The sequence below is a fragment of the Pezoporus flaviventris genome, unplaced genomic scaffold, assembly GCF_033815535.1.
Source record: "Pezoporus flaviventris isolate CSIRO_AGI_PZ_B2104156 unplaced genomic scaffold, CSIRO_AGI_Pfla_v1 ptg000007l, whole genome shotgun sequence".
Lineage (NCBI taxonomy): Eukaryota > Metazoa > Chordata > Aves > Psittaciformes > Psittacidae > Pezoporus > Pezoporus flaviventris.
This window is the reverse complement of record NW_026892555.1, coordinates 19,571,285-19,592,422: the sequence shown is the minus strand read 5'-3', so window position 1 is coordinate 19,592,422 and position 21,138 is coordinate 19,571,285. Positions and strand designations below refer to the sequence as shown.

The following is a 21,138-nucleotide window of genomic DNA, read 5'->3' as shown; positions in this document are numbered from 1 at the left end:
TTCCCCTGTCAGCCATAGTTACTAATACTACATTGGTACTACTATGTAGTGACTCCCTTGCTATTTGGAAAGCCTTGGTCCTAACTGCACCATGTCTCCCTTCCATGCTCTAAAATAGATATATCTTCTCCTTGAATAATGTATTTGCAGCTATAGTATTCAAAGTGAAATAGCTAAATAGCAGCTAGTTAAACAGGATAGCAGACCATGTCTAATACTTAATAATTTCTACAGATGAGTAAGAGTAGGTTTCGCCTTGTTGTTGCTGAGTTGGACTGTGAAGAGTGTTGGGCTTCTGGGCCTTGCTCTCTTACAATTTCTGGAGGCCTTCTATAATTTCAGGATGAGTCTTTGCATCTTGAAAAATGTTTAGAGTTTTGAAATATTTATGGTCTTATCCCATAGTCTTTCCAGCACAACAGGACGTGAAAAATTAATTCACTCATTGTGCATAAACTTCTTAGAAATTTATATATATGAATATCATATATCAGTAAAGCAGGTAGTACAGTATCATGCCAAGAGAGAATAATCCTAACCATTGTGAAAAACAATTAGTATGAAATAATGTACTTATTGTACAGGGTTTTTTTTAAAAATAGTGACTCCTGGTACATACTGAAGCTACTATAGTATTAATTTATTTGTATGGTTTGTTATAAATACAAAGTAGAACATGATCTTTTCTGTGTAAGTAACCAATATAAATAGAAGCTTATGAGCAAAATTGATTTTAAGGATTAATATGATAATTTGTTGTTGAAATGAGTTCATTAATTCATATTTTCTCATTACAGATAAAACTGTGGTATGACAAGGTTGGTCATCAGTTAATAGTGACGATACTGGGAGCAAAGGATCTTCCTTCAAGGGAAGATGGGAGGCCAAGGAATCCTTATGTTAAAATTTACTTTCTTCCAGACAGAAGGTAGAGTGAACACAAAGACAAGAAGCATTTGGGAAAGAATTAGTCTGATACTCAGATGGCATGCATAGCTGATTTTATATATATATATATATATATATGGAAAAATCTTACAGTTTGGAATTGGTTTATTGAACATGCTAGTAACAGCAGTATGTCTTTGAACACTAAATGTATATTCACTTTCACTGGAGATTTTATTCAATACTGAATAGGAAAGGAAAAGTAAATCTATGTCATTGCAAGGGGATCTGTTATTTGCAAAGAATTTTATTAGTTTCTGATAGTATCCTTATTTCCTCTGGCAGTTATTCCTGCTTAGTGCAAACAAAATGCTACGAAGTTAGATTCACACATTTCTGAACTGATGAGTCCAGCAGTCTGGGTTGCCCTGTGTTTACACAACAAAGTAGGAACAGGTTTGGCAGCTGAAACCCATAGATTTCATATCACAGCATAGGTGACTCAGCCGAGATTTCCCAGATGCACCTTGAAAACTTCCCATAAAGCACAGGACTGATATTAATCTGGACTGGCATTATATATCTGCATTTAGGGAAAATCAAACTATGGAACTGTGGTAGGGACCCTTTTTCCTGAATAGTCCCTTCATTTTTTAGTCCATGATTTTCAGCCATTTCAACATAGGCACTGAGAAGAACAGCAAAGAAAATGACGTGTTGCACATATTTTTTTAATTTTTTTTAAATTGGCATTTCCAGAGATTGTGTCAGTAAGGGAACATGTTTAGCTTTATTTTGTAGCATATCAACCGAATAATTCAAAGATTTAACCTGATTCAGTATATAAAAGATCGATGTAACTTTACAGTTTATATTTTTACATCATTTGCTTTTCCTAATAGCTAAACTAGGAAGATGCTAACTATGTCCAGTACTAGTTGACTTCAGCAGGAAACAAAGCTATTCAGGACTTTGGAAGACACTGCGTTTCCATTTTCTTTGTTTACCAAAGGTTAACAAGAAAATTTGCTGTGACTGTATAATTTGCTATATCATTGATGACAAAAAGATTTTAGATGGATTGTCTTGGGCTCACCAATATTTGAACTATTAGACTAGTTTCTTAGTTATTCAGATTGCTGCAGTGTGTTTGGAGATGTTGAAGCTGTGCTAAACTGAGAACTAGGTCTGCTTAAATAATCTTATCTGCTTTTTCAACATTAATAAAGCTACCAAAAATGTCTGCATTCAGAATGTTTCACAATGAAAGCTGTAATAACTAAAAATACATAGAAGAAAAATATTTACATAATTCAAGTATACAGATAGAAAAAGTTACATAACAGTAAATTTTATTAAGCTATACTAGTGTTTCCCATTTATGTGAAGTATTAAGAAATTTTTCTTTAATTGTTGCATGTGTTTTCTATCATTTATGTAAGAATCAGCAATTTGTCTTATGGACCTCTTATGGTTTGGTTTGGGTTTTTTTGACATATAAATTCACTTTCTTTTTCTTAGAGGTTAAAGCAAAGTAAGCAACAACATATTTCTTCTGTAGTAGAAGGAAACGTGCCAGAGGTAAAATGCACTTAAATAAGTCAAGCGTTTAATTAGATGAAGATACTGAGCTCTCTTTGATTAAAAAAAAATCATTAGAAAAGCTTGTCCAATGTAACTTATTTCAGTTCTCAAGGGCAAACAAATCTTTAGTATAATAGAAATAATTACATTATTTGTTTAAATTATGTGTCTGAAAATATTATTTCTTAGTTAATACTTTCATCCAGCTTCTAAGTAGCAGTTCAGGAATGAAATAACTCCATTACACTTGCGAGTGTTTGTAAACAGAGAGTATCTGCATTGCTGTATTAAAAAACTCACATAAATTAGTATGCAGCTGCAGTATGCAGCAATCCGCAGGTTTAAAATTAAGCATTGTTGTAAGAACTCTTGTCATCAGTATTCTCAGTAGAAGGAGCGTGGGTGTTTTCCAGTGAAACTTGTCTCCATCAGAAAATATTAATTCTTTCAAGCAGAAATATTCTGCAAAACACATTGCTTTCAACAACACTGTGGAGCCAGAGCCAGGAGTTCCATGGTAGCCTTGTATGGAGACCTTACCAGGCTCCACAACATAACGCCAACCTTGTAAGAGAGAGGCAGCTTCAACCTGTGTGGCTCTTTGGGGTGACCCAAAGGATTTTGGGAACTGTTTTGAGAACACTGTTGCTTCCAGTCTTGTTGGAATAAAACATATGACTCATTCTCAGGGCTTCTGGTTTCCCAGCGGTGGAGCCATTACTCAGGAAAACCCTATGGGGAAGCCCCACTCTGCCTGCAGCTCCCTGACCATTCCTTCACGTGGGCCAGCTGCTCCCTCCTGCTCTCCAGTTTGAGTCAGCCGATGTACGACTGGAAGTCTGAGTGAACCAGCTGGCTAGCTTATCTGAAATGCAGATTTTTATTATACCCAATGTTGTCTGCTTACATGTTCTGCTGTCAGACTGTGCCTCATGGAAATCCCATTTACAGAATCATAAAATCATCTAGGTTGGAGAAGACCTTTAAGATTATCAACCTAATATATATACTATATATGTATATTGCTTTATAAGATGCTGGTTTCATAACAAACATATTAAAGCTTTTCTGGTTTTCAGGAAACTTCTGAAAATTAGAATTAGAACATGAACTGGAAATCACCTAACATTATTTTTTTAATATGAAGTTATAAATTGTTCTCAATATACGTGCTGAATTTTATTTTATAATAAAGGATTATAGTGTCCGTAATACTACAAAATGTACTGCTGATTTAATATTTCCTATTTTCCATGATGTGCTTATTGCAATAGAATGGCCTTTTGAACATTTTTAATCTTTAATTGTTTTTTCTTTTCAGTGATAAAAATAAAAGAAGAACAAAAACAGTAAAGAAAACATTGGAACCGAAGTGGAATCAGACATTCATTTATTCTCCAGTTCATCGGAGAGAGTTTAGAGAACGAATGTTAGAAATTACTCTTTGGGACCAAGCACGAGTTCGAGAGGAAGAGAGTGAATTTTTAGGAGAGGTATACAATTACTCCAAGTTATAGAAACACGGTTGCTCACATATTCATGTCTAGATACAGTAATTTTGCAAAAATGATTATACATGGCAAAGCAAAACTGGTTTAAATTGTTGAATATTTGTCCTTATTTCACTTAGTAGTAAGAAAATGGTGATCTTGCTCTTATCACATAGTACTGAAATTCTTTATTTGTTCTGTTTCAGTAACAGCATGCACATGGTTTTTTAATTTCTTTTAGAATTGTTTTTTAAAAATCCCTATTATCCCCAGCTGTATTTTACCAAAATATTGCAATATTAGTGCCTTACTTGCTGCAAGATATTTGAATGCTGTAAAGATTGTCATAAGGTAATGAAGGTTTTGTGAAAGATTTTTGGTACATTTAGGGTTGTAAAAGGCACAGGAACTTCTTTCATGTTAAATGGAAGAGTTTTATGAAAATTCAGACAAAGTCCTTAGCAATGAGCAAATAATAGAATAAAAGTTACGAACACAGCTTTTCTTTAAATAGCTGTATTTTAAAATAGCTATGTAAAATATTCTGTTATGTAATGCTTTCCTACTTTTAACCTTTTTTTTTCTTTTTTAGATTCTTATTGAGTTAGAGACAGCACTACTAGATGATGAACCTCACTGGTACAAACTCCAGACACATGATGTCTCTTCATTGCCACTTCCCCATCCCTCACCATATTTGCCACGCAGACAGCTCCATGGAGAAAGTCCCACAAGGAGGTTACAAAGTAGGTTGCTAGTTTTACTCACTGTGTGTAGTTCCTTTGAATTAATATGCAAAGTATATTAAATTCTTGTAGATGGGAAGCTGTCAGAATTTGTATGTTTGTTTGTAGCTGGTATGAATTAGTTCATTTATGATTACTGATAATCTGACAGTGCTACAAATGGCAATATTGAACACTGTGCAATACACCAAGTTTGTTTTGTTGTGTTTTTTTTAATGAGACTCCCCAGTTCAGTTCCTGAGCTTGAGCAAATTATCTTGGTGTTTTGCAATGCGCTGTTTTTATCTTGAAGTTCTCTCTTCTATACTGTGTTTATAATTTCATTGTTTGAATGTGCAGGAATTTTCTCATACTTCTTAAGAATAAGTGACCTGTATTTATCATAATTTGTGACTAAATTAATACTATGGCCTGTTGCCTTGTTTTGATTTTATTTTACATGATAACATTCACAAATGGAATTACTTTTAATGGCATTTTCTTCTTTTAGAGTCTGGTATACTTGCTCCACAGTAGTTTGGTGTTATCAGTAGATAATTTGAAAATAGAGTATATATAATATGCTTATAAAAATAGATACATAAAAATGAAATAGTAAAAAGTAGAGATCTGTTTCCTTAATACTTGTTTCTCTAGTTTAACTTTGTTTCTCTAGTTTAACTGTTCAGTATTGTCAATGACTGAAAGCTATCCTTCACTGAATTAACAATATAAAATATCACTTGACACTGATATTAAAGAAAGAAAAAAGAGAAAAAAACAACAAACCAAAACATATTTCTAAGAATTCTTAGGGTTTTTTTGAGTCATTGTATATGAGTTTGTTTGTGTGTATATTACACACAACCTCACAGAAATATATGCATGTGCAGCCATGCAAACAAGCTTGGATATTTCATATGTTCTATGTGGACTCTTATTAAAAAATACCTTGTATGTAAGTAAGTATTTCATGTAGTTGACAGGTTTTGTGTCTGTGCACTGGATGGTGAGAAGTATTAAAATGCTCCATATCATAATATTTTGAGATGGATACATTAACAGAGAGTTACAGTGCATAGCCTTCAAGCTGTAAGATAATACTTATCCACAAAAGAAGGAAAGAAATGATAGTTAATAGGTAAAAGTTCTGTTTCAGTTCAGTTCTCTTCAGTCATCTCAAGTACCATGACTGTTGCTCAAGTAAAGTTTTAAAATTATTTTTCTTCTATCTTTTTGGCCACCTTGAAACACATTTTAGGAAGTTGAATTTTCCATGTAAAATTACTTTGTAGACCAGCTAGACATTTCAGTATCTGTTTGTATGTGAAGTTAGTGAACTTCTGGTTTTCAGGAAATATTCAGTCCTGCGTTAATAATTCCTGCCTATGTAATAAATAACTGCTATGAAGAATGAATTAAAGCGTAACTGCTTTATTTGGAAAGGATTGTGGTAATATTTGACTAAAGACCTTTTTAATGATATTGACTCAAAATTTGAAAGTTTTTTTAAATACTAACACTAATGTTAATACTGAATGCGTTCAACTGAACAATCTTAAATGCCTGTCTGGAAATGTAGAGGGAAGGACATCTTAGTGTTTCACCATGTTTATTAAAAAGAAGTTCTGCTTTTCAGTGACGATGATTTAGCTTGGCTGTTCCCAGAGCGGTCTTCAACAACTTGTGGTTCTAAACATTTCAGCCAAATAAGGAATGTCAGAAGTTCACTATGGTTGCTGGAGAATTCACATACTCCTACAATAAATTATGCTATTTGCATTTATACTGAGATTGGGATCCCCTAAAGAAGGATTTTCTCTAGTGTCCTGCTAATATATGCACTTCTCAAATCCTTGTGTGTCATAAATACGTACAGATACTTTTACATGTGCAGAACAAGGTCTCTTGAAATGAAAATCCCTCTTTTCTGGGCACTGGAGAGACATCCAAATGGAAACGTAGAATCTGGTCAGAGTTCTGGAAAGGCAGCAGAATCATTTAGCAGTTAAAAGATAAAATGATTTTAAAATTAGTGTCACACCTCTGAAATGGAAATAAAAGTATTTCTTGGTGTTCAGAGAAGTGGTGGAATATCCTATTGGAAATACACAGAACTCCACTGTACAAGGCCATAAGCAATAAGTTCATAGAATCATAGAATCATAAAATAGTTAGGGTTGGAAAGGACCTTAAGATCATCTAGTTCCAACCCCCCTGCCGTGGGCAGGGACACCTCACACTAAACCATCTCAACCAAGGCTTCGTCCAACCTGGTCTTGAAAAAGTTGGCCAAGGCTGAAATGGGTATTGCACCAGATGACCTCCAAAAAGCTCTTCCCACCCTAAATGTCCAGAGGACTGCTGAAATGTGTATATCGCATCGTATGACTACCTTCACTAAGTAAAATATTTATAATATATTAATAGCCTATAGAAGTCTGGTTCTTTTAGGTTTTTTTTGAGGTTTCAAAAGAATGTCAAGTTAAACTCAGTATCTTGGGGGTTTTGTGTCTGAAGCTTTTTTTGTGTCCTTCAGTAATAACTCTTATATATGAAACATGTGTTACCCAGTGGCATATTATAACAATGTGGAAAAGTTCTCCAGAATGAAGAGAAAACGTGTCTAGCAAGTTTGTCTATCTTTTTCAAAGCACATCTTGTAGCACATAATCTGCTGTTACACAGTAGGCTGATTTCAGTTTCTGGGGCTGCAAAACCTGAGCCCTTCAGTCCTCCCACTTTTTGTTCATTTTTGTGCTACTTCTATGTATAAATAGTGATTGCAAGATGAAGTACTTTATTGCATGTCCCAAAAAATTTTGCTACTTTAAGAAATAATGAGAGATTTTGAATTACAAGGTTGTTTGTTGTTTGTATAGATACACATCTACACATCTAAGCTTTCTTATCCTCATGATTGTGAAGTAGCTATAAATATTATAATTGAAGACAATACTTACGTGTTATTCTCTAAAGGCAGTTTAAAAGAACCACCTACACTTACTACTTACTTCTCTTTTTAACATCACTGAATTGTACTGTTCCTGAGGAAGAGCAGGCTGTCAGCTCTGAGGACTGAATTCCTGTATTTACAGATTGCCAGTAGCAAAGTGCAAGCTTCCCACAGAGCCCCATATGCCATTTTTTTGAACTAGCTTTCAGAGACAGTAGCTTAGTTTCTACATATATTTATCTCTCAATAACTTTGAGTAGGTATTATGTTGTGGTACAGACTGATCTAAACCAGCTGTCCACCTTCTCGTGCCCAGTCCTCTGATCCATACAATCCATTAACTTCCTAATGATGCGTTTTCTTTATATTTTTTTAAATAAATCTACTTAGAAACTGAAACTAATACAGGACATAGAGTTATGGGTTCCTAGGTCGTTCAGCTAATTATACTCCAGATTTTCATAAACTGTTTCTTATCCAATGAGTATATTTTAAACTTTTTCTTATGTGAAATGTGAGGTACTGAGTACGTCTATTTTACTTATTGTGTTGAACTTCTGAAGTGAATTTTTAAAATTACTTAATTTTCTCTAAAGTTTGACATAAAATCAGCCATACCTTAAGAACTGCAGGCAGCATTAACTAGAATTACAGACAAAATGAACTTCTTTTTATATTGCTTCTGAAAGGAGATTGTAAACAGAAAAGTAAAGATTATTTAAAAGAATATTTGGGAATTCCTGTTGCTGGTTAGGCCACAGTATTATTGGTCCATCTCACATGATGTAAGAGGCTTACTACAGGTTGCATTGAAAACTGAATGTCGCTTTAATGTTTTGTTCATAGTTGTAAGGCTCAATGGGATGCAAATTGTTAGTATTACTATTTACTGAGAAGTGCTACAGAAATCAAGTAGGCTTTATACTATGGGATTACAGAGCAAAAAATATTTCCATGTAACCCAGAATATAGAGATAACAGACATCAAATTGGTTCTGAGACATTCAATCTTTTACAGTTATGTTCATGTAATGTGTGCAGAGTGTAGTTTGAGGTGATACTGTTTAGCTGACAAAGAATACTGGGATATAATGTATTTTAAAGAAGAACAATTGGTTTTAGCTTTATACTGACTCTGAATATGGTTCAGAAGCAGATTTTTGTTTTACTTCAAATGTTATAAGAATTTCCTGATTATTTAGGACTAAAAGTAACTGATGCTAGTTTTCTAAGATTTTTCAACTTTAAAACCCAGCTGTCTAAATTACTGATCTGCATACCACAGAGAGCGTACAGTGCAGACAACAGCTAAGTGCCCAAACAAGGGAAGAAATGTGACTATAACAGTAGAAACAGACATTTTCAGATCTCTAGCTACAGCATAGGTATGTACAGCAGTGGAAGGAGAGCTTTTAATTGCCTTGCGAATGTACAATATGGTTTGAAAAACCAAAGGGAAGTTTTATAATTTGAGCATCCTCAGTAAGGGATAACTAGTAAATCTATGTGGGATCAACTGCTGAAAACAAGGTCTAAGAGATTTTAGAAATTACAGTGTTTAGAAATCGACATATAGAACTGTCCTAAATGATGAATCGAGTTGTGTTTTTTTCAAGAACTGAACACCAGAAAAATCAGTCAGGATCAAAATAATGGCAAATAAATGGTCTGTGAAGTAGCTTTCTTATAAAGGGTGTTCGAATTTTATTACTTTTAGAATTAACATCATTGATTGATCCATTCACTAAGTTTCATGATTCTTAAGGCATATAAAAAATTTGGAAGAAGAAAAATTACAGCAATGGTTATTTAAATTGTGGGGATGAAAAATTAAGAATAGTGTTGTACAAAATAATGTGTGGATACTGTTCAAAAAACTACAGATAATGTTCCTTTTTTAAATTTCATTCATTCAGATGGGAATCAAATATTCTATAATGCATAAGCAAAGTGTTTGCATCATATAAATAGTTTTTGTCATCTGGCTTGTCAGCTTTGTACAATTTTCCAAGTCAGAACTACTTTTTCTGGGGGAATGCTAAACATTATTACATCTGACTAGAAAGTTCCATCGCTGTACCATCAAATCACAGTTGAGTTGAATATTATAACTGCTAATTCAGGCCCTCTCTTCTATTATTTAAATGTTAAAATTTTCAAGTCTACATTATAAAGCATTTAAGAAATATATTTGGTAGTACATAGAATCATAGAATCATAGAATAGTTAGGGTTGGAAAGGACCTTAAGATCATCAAGTTCCAACCCCCCTGTGGTGGGCAGGGCACCTCACACTAAACCATGTCACCCAAGGCTTTGTTCAACCTGGCCTTGAACACCGCCAGGGATGAAGCATTTACAACCTCCCTGGGCAACCCATTCCAGTGCCTCACCACCCTCACAGTAAAGAACTTCCTCCTTATATCCAATCCAAAAATCATTACCAAAAATCATTAACTACAATGATACAATGTATCTGAAAATTTACCCTGTGAAATCTGAGCCCTGCATTTGAAACCCCAGTTGTCCAATGAAAGCAATTGACTTCCTTGTAACTCTGTGGAGTCTCATTTTACTGCAGAATCAGGATCTTACTGTCTGAGCAATTTCCTTTAATTTGTTTGGACTCTGGTAAGTCAGTAGGATGATTTTAAATCAATGTCAGTGAATCTTACTTGAGGGAATTATGCTGTTCACTTGTAGGTAACGGAAACATTCATCAATGACTCTTTTCAAATTATAATATGGAGCATTTTATGGTCAGTGACACAGACCGTGAATGATGAATGTATTGTAAGAATTCTATGCTAGAGAGCAAAAATAACACTTATTTTTTTCTCTTTCATGCTTCTTTCTTAATTTTTCTCTTTCTTTTATGGAGCACAGGCATTGGGCATTGTCTTTGATTGCATGCATAGCTCTTTTGTTCACAGAATATGGGTATATACACCAGTACTATACTTATTATACACCTCTGATTTATTTCTAATATTTACAGTGCATCTATGGTTTAAATAAATACTTTAATTAAAAGGTATTTAACATGATACAGGGGTGTCTGAAAAGGCCTTAAACTATCAAAGTATTTTTTTTTTTCCTAATAAAATAAACCTATTTAAGGTATTAATTCTCTGCTGTTTGAAAATTTAAAAAAAAAGTTAAAACAATTTTAATTAAACTACAAAAATACTTAAAAACCTGTTTTGAAGCAGTTTAAGGGAATTTGATTATAACATTGTTGCTGTGGTTACTTGATAGAATTATGTTATTAAATTACTCTTCTGTCATATAATGATAAAAGAAAAGTAGTGTTCTTTGCTGAAATAACTTGGCAGATAGGGTAAAGCAACCTTGCTAGGCAGTTGATAAATAACAAGTTAGGTGTCCCTCAAAATGATTCTAAAATTCGTAGGTCCATATAGTAGCTTCCTTTTCTAGCTAAAGGTAGTGTGTATTAGTATTTTGTTGTTGTTGTTGAGGCATAATAAATTCTCATATAGCAGTGTGATGGTTCTGATGAAGTTTTCGAATAGGTTAAGAACTTTTCTGACTTTCCTGTGTTGTAACCGTACAGAAACAAACATGGGCTTCCTTAGTCCACACTCCCATTATAATTGCAGTATTTTTATATTCTTGTGCTCTTCATGAAGCTCTACACTTTTACAGATCTTTCCAGAAGTTAAATTCAGAAAGTCCATAATTTTTAATTCTGTAATCGATTTCTAGACTGTGTTAATGGATTTTTGTGGCTTTCTGATGTTGCTGGAGTAAACTGGAAAACTTGCTCACATTCCATTTTTTCATAATTTTTTACCCAAAGAAGAGTCAGTTTTGCATGAAATTCATAACTGGAAGAGATTAATACCAAGGAATACAAATATTAGAGAAGTTATGCAGTAAAACTCACATCTAAAAGTTTGTAAATGATGAAAAAATACCCTGTTATTTCTTTGAAATTGTATAGCCTAATGGAATTATGGAGCTGAAGCATGAAAATTATGTTTATTAAGAAACCCAATTTGAAAACATAAACAGTTAGAAGTTGTGAATAGTAGATGATTTGGTGATATGGTCTAGATATTCAAGTAGTTAGTACCTGGATGTCAGAAGAAGTGTGGCTAGGAGATACCTAGTCACCCAGTGAATTCTTCACAGAATCAGCTGGCAAGTAATTGAAAGTCTTGTTTTATCTCTAACACTGTCACATCTTGTCACCTGAGATGCATCTTTTACTCATGGACTGTCAGTCTGTAATACTGTAAGGAATAAAAACACTTGTAATGTCTTGCTAATAGCAAGGCAACTATTCATGCTATTCTGACTTCTGGGCTTGTTCATACTATCTTACGGAAGTCCCTTATACAAAATCTGCAAACACAAAGTAACAATTCACATTTCCAATGTTGTCCAGATATTTGCATACTATTATATTGTCAAGTTCAGAAAAACTAGTACGATTGCATAGAAAGCTAAAATGCATAAACCAGCCAGACTTAAGGAATGCAATCAATAAATCAGGTATTGCAAGTATTTAATTGTGCTCACAACAGGACTCTTAAATTCACTGGTAACAATGATATGTAGATATGGTATTCATGTATGTGCATATTTACCAAATCAAGACCTAGCTGGAGACAGAGGATTGTCTGGAACATAACTTCTGGGTCTGTTAAATTTAAAGTAGGATTTGTAGCTACATCTCAGGAAAATTCTGCTAATAACTTCCTGATGAGGTGCCCATAGCAGTGTGCAGTAACTTTAGCGTAGCAGCTTGTATTATATGCCTAGTTGAATATATGTTTTGCCCTTAGAAAGTTAAACTCTTGCTTACAGTAAATGTGCAGTTTTATTTCAGAATTGGAAATGACTATAATATCTCCAGTAGTCTGTTGTGACTACTAAGTATAAATGTTGATGTAGAAGTGATTGGCATTTTTGTGGTTTAATTTCTTCTAGCTGCTTGAGTTTTATTGTTTTGGATCAATGTGGCCTACCATATCAAATTCTTCAGTTTTGAGCAGCAATTATAATGGAAGTTTAAGGTTATAAACATTCCTGTTACATGTATTGATTCATGTATTTTTCCCTGACACTACTTCATTTCAATATTTGTTTTCCAGATAAAGGCTTATATTCATATAATTCAGGTAAATTTCCAGCATGCAGAAATGCTTATTGTTTCCATATACATGCAGATTTTAATTTGGTAATTTATTGGTGTGCTTTTGCTACCTGTTGTGCAGATGCTAAATTGCTTAAATGTTTCTTGGCTTTTATTGTCTGCTTTTCATTTGTAGGTCTTTTGTTGGCTTTCTTTCTTTATCTTCATGTCTCTATACTGATTTTGGAGCCGTATTACAGCATTATATTTGCTTTGCCTGCCTTTAGTTTAGGTAGAGCCTTGGTAGGTAATCTGTAGTGATCTTTAGTAACTATACTAGGAAAATGCTATTTTGCTTAAGTTGTATTAAAAGGAACTCTGTTGTATTGCAGCTGTTTGAGAAATAGTGTAAGTATTTTTAGAATATAGACATGGGGTGGATAAGTGAAGTATTGGCAAAATAGCTATTTGCACTGATACACATTTTTACAGTTTCATATTAATTTAAATCCCCACTTACAAATCCAGTTGCTGTATCTGAGAAGTTTGCTTTAATTAAATATAAACAAATTAATAATGTACAGTTTTTTAAAATGTTGTAGTGCATTTCATGTGGGAATTTTTGCAGTTCCTGCAGTTTTAATTATGGGAATCTCATTGAGAATTAGTTCATCTAATTATCTCTTAGTTATATTTAAAAAGTGAAGCGCACATTGGTAAGAAAATAGTTCCAATACCATAGTGGAGAGAAACAAAAACCCCACAGGATGTTTCTTGAGAGTGGTAATAATAAAACTCAGTTTCCATTACATCTAGCTTTAGTCTCCCATGTTTCTTCTGTTCCATTCTCTCCTGAAAGAATCTCACATTCTTCTCATGTTTTATGATATCTTAACACTGGAATAGACTATGTTTGCTATGGTGACTGTGGATTTATCTATGGGTGGATTAGCCACACATTTTATCTTAATACTGTTTCTTTTTCATTAAGGGATTCTGATTTATGTCTTTTCTATCCATTTTCAAAGATCTGGAGGAACTCAATTACATTTTTGTATTTCTACCCCTCTGCCAATGTAGATGAAATTGGTCAAAAACTTTTTTAAAAAACAACTATTTGCAGGAGGATAAAATGACAGATTGGTGTGGAGACAGTGGGACTGCATAAGAGATTAGTTCACATTAAGAACCTTCAGGCACAGGCTGGATGAATACAAGAGAGCACATTCTTAAGACAGTTGTGAGGCTGATTTTAGGGTTGCTTATATGTCAGCTTTGAACACAGAACAATTGCAGGCAATGCTATGTTACTTTAAGTGGTTGTGAAGTTTTTCTGTGAACTTCAGGGGAGGAGCTGATAACCATGCTTCACTACTCTTTGTTCCCCCAGAGAGTCCACAAAACCTTGTAAAAGCTTCCTGTAAGGGTCAGGATTCCCAGCTTGGGAAGCTCAGCTGCTTTCTTATTCCTCTACAAAAAAAACAGAATTCCTGAGCCGTAAATCTGGCACTTCCTTCTGTATTTAAGCTTACTCACCTTAATTTTCTCTCTCATTCTGTCCCCTGCCCTAGTCTATTCTGGCAACTGTATTGGTTAGTTGTAGTAGGCTTTACTAGTTTTAAACTTCTTGTGCTGGTCTTCTCTTAAGGCCTATATCAGAAGTATTACTGGACAATATATGAAATACGGGAGGTATTATATCTTGCATTGTTTCCCCTGTATGTTAATAATAGACTTGAGCACCACTCTGTCCCAACTTTAGTTGTCATGTGGATGTCAGAAAATATTTCAGGGATCTCCACAGATTTTAGTTGCTTTGCAGAAAAATGTTTATGACTGCATGTAGTTTAATTCATTTGGAAGAGTTCCAGTTACTTAGACTACTGTTATGGAGAGAAATGTGATCCTGTCGAAGCAAAATAGCGCAGCATGGTTCAGGTGGAAGGGACCTACAAGAGTCATCTAGTCTTTCTGTGTGGGGCAAAAGTTAAAGCATGTTAAGTACATTGTCCAGGTGCCTTTTAAACAGTGACAGGCTTGGGACATCCAAAGAAAAATCTTTAAAAATGTCTTCAATGATTTCCATACTTTTTTATTCAGAAGTTATTAAGGCTTTTCATGGCGACCAAAACTAAAGCTTGTAAAAAGTTAACAAAAAAATATGATCCATAAAACCTCACTTTTTTTCTTTACCTTATTGTTAGCCATGAAGATGGAAAATTGACAAGTTTTTACACTAAGAAACTACTGTATTTTAAATTATTTTCATGCCTAATAGAAAGAAAAAAATAAAATAAGAAAAATATAAATAGAAATACTTTTTCACTGGAAATTGAAAATAATGGGCCTGATGATTTTTAGGTGGTGGGGTTTTTCCTAAACCCTGCAATGAAAGCTACAATGCAAATGTTGTAATCGTCCAGTTCTAGTGTGTCTATATACTCTTGCAGTGTTGTCATCCTGGGTGGGATGGTAGCTTGTGCATCAGTGGTAGGGAAGGAGGTAGGTAGGTGTGGGAGGGAAAGAGGGTTATCAAGTTCAGATGGGGAGCTTCTCCACTGTCCCTGAGATAAGCTCTCCCTGGAAAACAACATCATTGATAGTTTAAAGCTATTAAATGAAAACTTGCCAAAGTGAGTAAGAATTGGGTGACATGGTTTAGTGCAAGGGGGGGTTGGAACTTGATGATCTTAAGGTCTTTTCCAATCCTAACTATTCTCTGATTCTATGATAATATATCTTTTTGTTTCACAGGGGATGGGATTATGTAGAATTAAGGCATTTTTTATGTAGCTCTCACTAGCTAATCATAGAGCACGGGCTCTGTTTTGCCTTCAGTCTGCAATTTAATAACCAACAATCCTGGTGGAAGGCATTCAGAAGTCCTTATTTACCATTTGTTAACACCCAATTATCAGACAAAATAGCAATATCCCTAAGAATGTTTCCTTAATAAGCTGTATTCCAGTGCAATGGCAGTGAGACTTAATGCCATTCCTCATGTTTGAACTCCCTCAAAGGAAAAGTTAATTATATGGAAACTACGTATAAGATCAATGCATTTATTTGATGCACCCGGTGTCCCAGGTGTTACATGCGTAAACTTTCCTGAATTTTGAATTTATGTTAGAATGGATTTAATCTTCTTGCTCTTGAAATAAGTACCATATTTTACAATGGTTTTGTCAAACACTTTAAAATATTCATTAAAATAACAGTTTCATTAACAATGTTCATTTAGACTAGATTCTGAGAGGCTTCATTGTCAAATTTTCCCAACCATGAACTTCTCATTCACTATTTTATGATCAATGTTTCAAATTGCTTAGATAATGAAGTGGTATTTTGAAAATACGTGACTAAAGTGGGACTGAAGCCTAAATCTTCAAATTTACATTGTCAATAGGTTAAAAAGAAAATTACTGTCTAAAATTAATATATAGCAGATGAAATTACTATTGCAAAAATTGTAAGATATTAAACTAAGCTGCCAGCTTAGTTTAATAAAATTAAAATTTAATTTCAAAATTATACTGGTATTTTGAATACTCAGTTCTGTATATGATGTCAACCTCTGCATTTTTGAGTTTGTTCCATTTCTAGAGTTAGTGGAAGATATATATAAAAATAATGTATTTACATAAATATAATTTTATTCCTTTGCAGAAGTTACGTATTTCAGGCAGCACTTCTTGGCATTACATATTTTAATTGGCATTTCCTTCCTCCATCCTTCCTGAAAACATTGATTTGTAAAGATAAAACTGAGTAATTTATTCTGGTTTATATTTCTTCTGACTTCTTAACCAGCATTTCAATTTACATTTATAAGTAAATGTGAAATATTACTTGAACATTAATATTTTTCAGTTGGTTTAATTCTGTTAGTAATTGGAGTTGGCTTAAGGTAGCCTCTGCTTGAGGAAGTAGAATAGATGATCTGACCTCAACAAGCTTCATATCTCATTTTACAGAAAAAGCTGACATATTTAAGGGGTGTCAGCTATTACAAGAGACCTTCATCTTTGCAGTAGCAAAGACAATTGAAGAAAGCACTGAAATATGATTCTTCCCTTGACTCTACTTGTCTCTGCTCCTAACCTCAGGGCAGGTTTCAGTCCTGACTTACTCACTTTCCCTATTCCCCAGCTCTACCCTGCAGCTTGAGTGGGAGTGAGGGCAGACATCTGTGTATAAAAAGAGGAAAGGGTCTCAAGATTGGACGATTATTTGGAGTTGAGGTATTAGGATATTCTGGAAAAGGTAGATGCAGTTTGAGGGGACAAAGAGAGAGAGAGCCCTGTCTTTTATATCTGTGGTTTGTTAAAGCTTGTTCTCTCTTTTCTGTTGGATGTATCCTGTGACTGCAAGATCACAATTTTAGCTATGCAACTGGGGAGTCAAGAGCCTACTGTGACAACAGCTGGCTATTTTCATCCTCAAAGTTGCAAATCTTTTCTCCAGAATACAGAATATAATATTCTATAAATACATTAAAGCAGATGTACTTAGCTGTAAATATAAACATAAGTAATAAGCAACCTCAGTTGTAATTAATTAGGTTCATTCATAAGGATGAATTAAATGATGGGTAAATTACATTCATTCAAATTATAGTTGATTCAATCCTTAAAAATCTCCACATCTTTCGTGATAGAAACCTTTCCAAGCATCCATATGATGAGCATTAGCAAACTGCTCAGTTACCCTCATTTTCCCATTCGACAGTCCTCTCTCTCTAATACAGCCTGACTGCTGTTATTGGTATCTCTGCACGGCAGCCACAGTCCCCCTGCCAGATCAGTACAAGGGTTACCAGAGTCCAGAACGGCACTGCTGTGCACTCCCTGTGCAGCCTCTCCTCTGCCCCAGAGACCCCAGCCAAATCCAAGCCAGACTAGTGGGGCTCTCTTGCTTAGCACTTGATCACAAATTTTGTCCCTATTAAATGACCTGATTTTGAAACAGTGGCTGAGAATGGCAACTATTCCTTCTTGCTCACTGGCAGGTGTAACACTACACCAGTAGAAGGATCTCCTGAAAAGCAGGAAGGCCATCACAGGTGGAATGGATGCTCATTCTTTGGAAAGCAAGAGAGATTTTCATATGGCCTCTGTGATACTATAATTAAGAAAATAATCAGATTGAATATTGTCCTGACAAGAATGTTATGACTTATGTGCTTTTAGAAACCCTGATTCTCAGAAAGTCCATTAGGAGGCTGAAACCTTTTATTTCACTCCTGCCCTCATCTTCTGTGTTGTCTCAGGTGCTAATTGTGATCACTTGCTATTTCATGTTTTAGAGAAAGATTTTACTTCTTGTTATTTCTTGAATTCAAAGACACCTTTCCCCACCCATTGTAGCATGGCTATCTCTAAACTTTTATAATAAATGGAACTAATAATTCAACCATGTAAGAATTTCAGGGCATAGGAAACCAAACCATGGCTTTCCTTGTACTCATTTTAATTTCCTATTTGTGAGGAAAACTCAACTTACCACAATTAAATAACAATAATTAACATATATCACACTTTAGTAGTGTAGTAGTAGCCACACACTAGTAGAATAAACTCTTACAGAGCAATTTTCATCCAAAAAGAAATAGTCTGCAGTCTAGTTTATAAATTCATACACCCACATCTTGATTGCTGCAATCACTTCTGACTTATTATGAAAGACACAGAAGAACTAGAAAACATACAAACAAATACAGCAGGAACAATCAGAAATAAGAACAGTTTGCATATGCAAAGGAACTACAACGATATTTCAGTTCATGAAAAGTGGTAGCTGTGGAGGAGTACGGAATATTGATTCATGTTTTTCAGAACACAAAAGCTTGGAGGGTATTGTCTGAAATAATCTAGTAGAAATAATACAGAGGGAAGTCTGTTCGACATAATACAGAATTAAACTGCAGAACTCACTGGCATAGCATATTATGGGGGCCAAGAGAATACTGTGACTCAAGAAGAAATTATATGAATTTGTGGAGAATGGGTTGATAAATGACTTATGGTAAACAGGATGGTTTAGGAAACGTCTTAGTTACCAGGACCCCTACCTGCTGAAAGCTAGAAGGATCTAGCCTTTTTCTATACAGATCTCATTAGCACACTCTTTCTACTAAAGAAGGGCTTCTCACTATTCCTGGTGGGTAGACAAATGTTATATAGTCTGACAAACAACAGCATTTCTTATGTTATAAATGTTGTCTAACATTCCTTTAAACAGAACCCTTTTTTTTTTTTTTTTTGGTTAAAAAACCTCTTGGTCTTTATTCTCCCAGATTTTTACTGGGAAAGGAGGGTAGGGATCCTCTGTTCCAGTCCCTCAGACAGAACATAAATCCTGCCTTGTCCTGGACTTCTTTAGCTTTACTCCCAGTTTTTACTGGTATTTTTGTGGGTATGTTTGTCAGACTAAACCATCCTGTGGTAAGAATAAAAAAATCTTGCACATGGTTGAAGGTTTGGTGACAATTATATTAAAACTCCTACCTTCTAGTTACCTATTTTTAGGTGGCCAGAAAATTAGAACAGACACACTGTCTTTCTGACAGGGATTTTCACATTTAAAACAAGTAAATGAATAATTATCATTCACATGCTAGTGCTCAATCCTGATGTCAGCAATCAAATGCTGTTGAAAAGATGCCACAGAAGACAGAAGTAAAATTAAGCTAAACACAAACTGACACATATATTTGTCCTACGTGAGCTACTTGGTTCTAATTGTGGATGTGGAATCTGCTTTCACCAACTAAGCTCTACTCTTTTTGACAGGTGTATTCTTGTAGGGCGTGAAGCTGCCTCTTCTGATAATGCTTACTAATACCCTAAAGAAAATATTACCTCAGTTAAATATTATTGCTGTTATTAAGTTTTTCTGGTATTGAAAGACTTTAGGGAAGGATGGTGCCTTTTATGTAAAAACTGAAAAAGAACAGTGTGATACCAGATTCTATATGGAATGGATACATATAGGTACAAAGTATATGAAAGTATTTCATAAAAGCGATGTTGCTGAGCTGTATTTCAGCATTTCATTGTATGTCACATTAAACATTTAGCTGAAAATAGTTGGTACACCAATACATTTACAATAATACAACAAAAATAATTTCCTTTATATGCTTATATTAACGCTTCATTGTCCAGGATGAAATCCTTACACTTATTTACGTATTATTGACAGGATAGTTTTAACTTACAGGAAGAAAAACAATGCATTTTGGATTCTTTTTCTTTTTTCAGGGTCCAAAAGAATCAGTGACAGTGAAGTTTCTGATTATGACTGTGATGATGGAATCGGTGTTGTTTCAGGTATTACTATTTAAATTGCTTTTTTTCAGTAGAAATAATTTTTAGCTATAATTTATTATTATGAATTTTATAATGTTTCTCTAGTGAAAAATAAGTCAAAACTAAGTATATTTTTCCAGCAGACACAAATAAGTATTATGGCTAATGCATATTTAACTACAAAAATTACTAAGAGAGGGAAAAAAAATCAGTGTTAATTTCCTTGTTGCTTTTATAAAATGCTAAAAATAGTACAAAAGTGTGTTTTTTTTATTATATGTGAGGAAGTGTTTATTTGATTTTTTTTTTTGATAGACATTTGTGTTTGATATATCCTTTAAAACTTCATGGTGGAAGCAACTCTGCCAAAGTTCTGGAACCTGAACATTTAAGTGAGGGTGGGAAATATCCTGAAAGATAATCTCTTTTACTAAGAAGTATTGGAATTGGGAGTTTAATGAGTATTTGTGATATAAGGTGTCATGTGAATGAGTATTTCTCCTCTTCTAAGAGAAAAGATAATACTGTAATCATAACTGAAAACAGTAAAATCATAGAATCATACGCTTTTGGTGACTACAGCAGAGAATATATTTAGCATCACAGAATCATTTAGGTTGGATAAGACCAGTATGGCACCATTTTGAACTCCTTGTATTGTCCTGGAAAAGGGTAATGAGTTTTGCAGAAGTTCTACCAGGTGCTTGAATCTGCAGGAATCATCAGGATTCTTGTGAAACAACTGGATTTAAAATTTTATCATTTCATAAATTCATGTTTTGACAATTTGTAAAATTACGGTCTTCACAGTTCAGTGAATGAATCTACTTCCCTTTCCTGACTTTTTGATGTACCTTTAGTTCCTGTAAGATCTTTCAGCTTTTGGATTTCTTCTGACAATTCTGCACCTTAGTTGCATTTTAATTCAGACTGGCTGTGTGGGTGGGAAAGTTTGATGTTCCTTAGGTGTTGAAATATTTATTTATTACCTTTTTTTTTTGTGCTGCTGTCAGTATGTTTGCAAGCCTTTTGATTTATCCTTGTCTTATCATCCACATCCTTCTCTTGTTTAAGGTCATCTTATT

At 34.2% G+C, this 21,138-nt stretch overlaps 1 protein-coding gene across 49 annotated transcripts in view; it reads left to right on the top strand.

The window, feature by feature from the left end:
• The window catches only part of RIMS2 (regulating synaptic membrane exocytosis 2), a 457,644-nt gene that overhangs the window by 259,686 nt on the left and 176,820 nt on the right, over nucleotides 1-21,138 (top strand). For 26 of the 49 annotated variants that reach the window (XM_061447900.1, XM_061447906.1, XM_061447912.1 and 23 more), the window contains 4 exons: nucleotides 798-928; nucleotides 3,794-3,965; nucleotides 4,555-4,708; nucleotides 20,006-20,074. In XM_061447900.1, the coding sequence (XP_061303884.1) occupies nucleotides 798-928; nucleotides 3,794-3,965; nucleotides 4,555-4,708; nucleotides 20,006-20,074 (526 nt within the window). Of the gene's footprint in view, nucleotides 1-797; nucleotides 929-3,793; nucleotides 3,966-4,554; nucleotides 4,709-12,762; nucleotides 12,790-20,005; nucleotides 20,075-21,138 lie in introns of all 49 variants that reach the window. The other 23 variants (XM_061447907.1, XM_061447901.1, XM_061447897.1 and 20 more) reach the window with 1 other exon arrangement.